Source organism: Oncorhynchus gorbuscha, linkage group LG11 (genome assembly GCF_021184085.1).
Source record: "Oncorhynchus gorbuscha isolate QuinsamMale2020 ecotype Even-year linkage group LG11, OgorEven_v1.0, whole genome shotgun sequence".
Lineage (NCBI taxonomy): Eukaryota > Metazoa > Chordata > Actinopteri > Salmoniformes > Salmonidae > Oncorhynchus > Oncorhynchus gorbuscha.
This window is the reverse complement of record NC_060183.1, coordinates 41,063,529-41,068,528: the sequence shown is the minus strand read 5'-3', so window position 1 is coordinate 41,068,528 and position 5,000 is coordinate 41,063,529. Positions and strand designations below refer to the sequence as shown.

Genomic DNA, 5,000 nt, shown 5'->3' with positions numbered 1-5,000 from the left:
TGGATGTGTTCAGACTGTTCAGGGTTGTGGATGTGTTCAGACGGTTCAGGGTTGTGGATGTGTTCAGACTGTTCAGCGTTGTGGATGTGTTCAGACTGTTCAGGGTTGTGGATGAGTTCAGACGGTTCAGGGTTGTGGATGTGTTCAGGGTTGTGGATGTATTCAGACTGTTCAGCGTTGTGGATGAGTTCAGACGGTTCAGGGTTGTGGATGAGTTCAGACTGTTCAGGGTTGTGGATGAGTTCAGACTGTTCAGGGTTGTGGATGTGTTCAGACTGTTCAGGGTTGTGGATGTGTTCAGACTGTTCAGGGTTGTGGATGTGTTCAGACTGTTCAGGGTTGTGGATGTGTTCAGACTGTTCAGGGTTGTGGATGTGTTCAGACGGTTCAGGGTTGTGGATGTGTTCAGACTGTTCAGGGTTGTGGATGTGTTCAGACTGTTCAGGGTTGTGGATGTGTTCAGACTGTTCAGGGTTGTGGATGTGTTCAGACTGTTCAGGGTTGTGGATGTGTTCAGACTGTTCAGGGTTGTGGATGTGTTCAGACTGTTCAGGGTTGTGGGTGTGTTCAGACTGTTCTGGGTTGTGGCTGTATTCAGACTGTTCTGGGTTGTGGCTGTATTCAGACTGTTCTGGGTTGTGGCTGTATTCAGACTGTTCTGGGTTGTGGATGTGTTCAGGGTTGTGGCTGTATTCAGACTGTTCTGGGTTGTGGCTGTATTCAGACTGTTCTGGGTTGTGGATGTGTTCAGGGTTGTGGATGTGTTCAGACTGTTCAGGGTTGTGGATGTGTTCAGAATGTTCAGGGTTGTGGATGGATTCAGACTGTTCAGGGTTGTGGATGTGTTCAGAATGTTCAGGGTTGTGGATGTGTTCAGACTGTTCAGGGTTGTGGATGTGTTCAGAATGTTCAGGGTTGTGGCTGTATTCAGAATGTTCAGGGTTGTGGATGTATTCAGACTGTTCAGGGTTGTGGAAGTGTTCAGAGTTGTGGATGTGTTCAGGGTTGTGGATGTGTTCAGACTGTGTTGTAATGTGTGCTGTATGTTCTATCCAGCCCAACCTGGAGATCAACCACCATGCAGACAAGTCTCTAGACAGCTTCTGTAAGTGGCAGAAGTCCATCCTCAGTCACCAAGGAGACGGGAACAGCATCCCGGAGAACGGCATGGCTCACCATGACAACGCTGTCCTCATCACACGGTAGATTCTCCACCTCCACTCTCACGTACCTACACAGACACACACACACACACACAGACACACACAGACGCACACACACTTATTTTCCTCTTACCTATTATTATGTTTTGCACTGACTCTCTTGCGCAGACTTGATGTACACTCACTGGACTCTAACCACAGACCCATATACTACACTAACATTCCAGCACACACACACAAAACACACACACACACACACAAACACACACACACACACACACACACACACACACACTCACACACACACACACACACACACACACACACACACACACACACACACACACACACACACACACACACACACACACACACACACACACACACAACATTCCAACACACACACACACAAACACAGACACACACACACACACTAACATTCCAACACACTCACACAAAACACAGACACACACACACACAAAACACACACACACACACACACACACACACACACACACACACACACACACACACACACACACACACACACACACACACACACACACACACACACACACACACACACACACATATACACACACACACACACACTAACATTCCAACACACACACACACACACACACACACACACACACACACACACACATATATACACACACACACCACACAACATTCCACACACACACACACACACACACACACAACACACACACACACACACACACACACACACACACACACACACACACACACACACACACACACACACACACACACACACACACACATATACACACACACCACACTAACATTCCAACACACACACACAAAAGACACACACACACACACACACACACACACACACACACACACACACACACACACACACACACACACACACACACACACACACACACACACACACACACACACACACACACCACACTAACATTCCAACACAGACACACACACACACACACACACACACACACACACACACACACACACACACACACACACACACACACACACACACACACACACACACACACACACACACACACACACACACACACACACACACACACACACTCACACACACACATTCCCACTCTTCTCACATGCTGCTGTTTTATTTTTGACATGTCTTTTTATTGAACTTTTATTTAACTAGGCAAGTCAGTTCAGAACAAATCCTTATTTACAATGATGGCCGACCAAAAGGCCCCCAGTGGGGACGGGGCCTGGGATTAAATAAATACCTACTTTCTGTTTATTATCTGTGCATAGTCATTTAACCCCTAACCAACATGCATGTACTGTATTACCTCAACTACCTCAACTACCTCGCACCCCTGCACATAGCCTCGTTACCGATACCCCTGCACATAGCCTCGTTACCGATACCCCTGCACATAGCCTCGTTACCTCGTTACCGATACCCCTGTACATAGCCTCGTTACCGATCGTTACCGATACCCCTGTACATAGCCTCGTTACCGATACCCCTGTACATAGCCTCGTTACCGATACCCCTGTACATAGCCTCGTTACCGATACCCCTGCACATAGCCTCGTTACCGATACCCCTGCACATAGCCTCGTTACTGATACCCCTGTACATAGCCCCGTTACCGATACCCCTGTACATAGCCTCGTTACCGATACCCCTGTACATAGCCTCGTTACCGATACCCCTGCACATAGCCTCGTTACCGATACCCCTGCACATAGCCTCGTTACCGATACCCCTGTACATAGCCCCGTTACCGATACCCCTGTACATAGCCTCGTTACAGATACCCCTGTACATAGCCTCGTTACCGATACCCCTGCACATAGCCTCGTTACCGATACCCCTGTACATAGCCTCGTTACCGATACCCCTGTACATAGCCCCATTACCGATACCCCTGTACATAGCCCCGTTACTGATACCCCTGTACATAGCCTCGTTACTGATACCCCTGTACATAGCCTCGTTACCGATACCCCTGTACATAGCCTCGTTACCGATACCCCTGTACATAGCCTCGTTACCGATACCCCTGTACATAGCCTCGTTACCGATACCCCTGTACATAGCCTCGTTACCGATACCCCTGTACATAGCCTCGTTACCGATACCCCTGTACATAGCCTCGTTACCGATACCCCTGTACATAGCCTCGTTACCGATACCCGTGTACATAGCCTCGTTACCGATACCCCTGTACATAGCCTCGTTACCGATACCCCTGTACATAGCCTCGTTACCGATACCCCTGTACATAGCCTCGTTATTGTTAATGTTATTTTTATTTTGTTACCATTTTTCCATTAGTCTAAGAGGCACAGTTTTCGTACTTACTTTTGAAACAACTCTGCGTGAGTAAGCATTTCACAGTAAGGTCTACTACACCTGTTGTATTCAGCATTTCACGGTAAGGTCTACTACACCTGTTGTATTCAGCATTTCACGGTAAGGTCTACTACACCTGTTGTATTCAGCATTTCACGGTAAGGTCTACTACACCTGTTGTATTCAGCATTTCACGGTAAGGTCTACTACACCTGTTGTATTCAGCATTTCACGGTAAGGTCTACTACACCTGTTGTATTCAGCATTTCACGGTAAGGTCTACTACACCTGTTGTATTCAGCATTTCACGGTAAGGTCTACTACACCTGTTGTATTCAGCATTTCACGGTAAGGTCTACTACACCTGTTGTATTCAGCATTTCACGGTAAGGTCTACTACACCTGTTGTATTCAGCATTTCACGGTAAGGTCTACTACACCTGTTGTATTCAGCATTTCACGGTAAGGTCTACTACACCTGTTGTATTCAGCATTTCACGGTAAGGTCTACTACACCTGTTGTATTCAGCATTTCACGTTAAGGTCTACTACACCTGTTGTATTTGGCGCAAGGTGGCAAAAAAACTATGATTGGATTTTCGATGATGGTTCGTTCGGTGGTAGAAGTGTGCGGTAATTGACCTCGCCATATGTCTTTTGTGCGTCTGTTTACTTAAACGCTTTAGCAGTCCTTCCACCTTCCCACTTTGTGCTGCGTCTGCGTTTCACAGCCAGAACAGTAGCGTTGAAACACACAGCCAGGCCACTACTCCATTACTGGCTCTGGGTGAAGCGATGACCACAGGAAGGTCTTTCAGACACACTAAGATTTATGGCTGGTAACCGTGTTGCGGCAAAAACACTGTCATAACTGCTCTTGGCATTATTGTTGACCATAGTGTGATTGACATAGGCTAAAACCCTGCTTTTGACTCTTCCTGCCTGGCTGTGGACTAATGTTCGCCTAGTGCTAGTTGACTTAAGCTGTTTGGTGAGCCGTCAATAGGAGATACTGTAGTAGGTAAGGTCCTCTATTGCTACTGAAAGTAATAGTTGGTCGCCTTAGAAGCAGCGTTAGAAGTTTTGCTTGGATTCTGATGCCAGCAGGCTACTGAAGGGGTTTTTCAGGAGTGCTGTTCCCAGCCACCTGTCTGTCTGTTGTGCTGGTAATTATCGGAGGGCAGGTCTGTACTGCCAAAGTTACATCACCTCAGCCTTCTGCTGCTATAGTCTGTCTGATGCTAAACCAACACTAGCTGCTATGCTTTCACTAAAGCATTGTGTTGTATTACATGCTGCAGGCTGCTTACAGGGTTCAGTGAAGTTCAGTGACTGTGGGTTTGCGTTATAGGCCCAGTACAACATCTTATTAGAGAGGATAAGAGCGTCTGCTAAATGACTTAAATGTAAATGTAAATGAGATGGGGGGTGAGGAGAGAGAGAGGGTGGGTGAGGAGAGAGAGAGGGGGGGTGAG

General features: G+C 47.2%; 1 protein-coding gene across 3 annotated transcripts in view; it reads left to right on the top strand.

Annotated features, from left to right (window-relative positions):
* The window catches only part of adamts6 (ADAM metallopeptidase with thrombospondin type 1 motif, 6), a 125,802-nt gene that overhangs the window by 16,571 nt on the left and 104,231 nt on the right, over nucleotides 1-5,000 (top strand). For all 3 annotated transcript variants that reach the window (XM_046369618.1, XM_046369619.1, XM_046369617.1), the window contains exon 7: nucleotides 1,057-1,202. In XM_046369618.1, coding sequence (XP_046225574.1) covers nucleotides 1,057-1,202 — 146 coding nt within the window. The remainder of the gene's footprint in view (nucleotides 1-1,056; nucleotides 1,203-5,000) is intronic.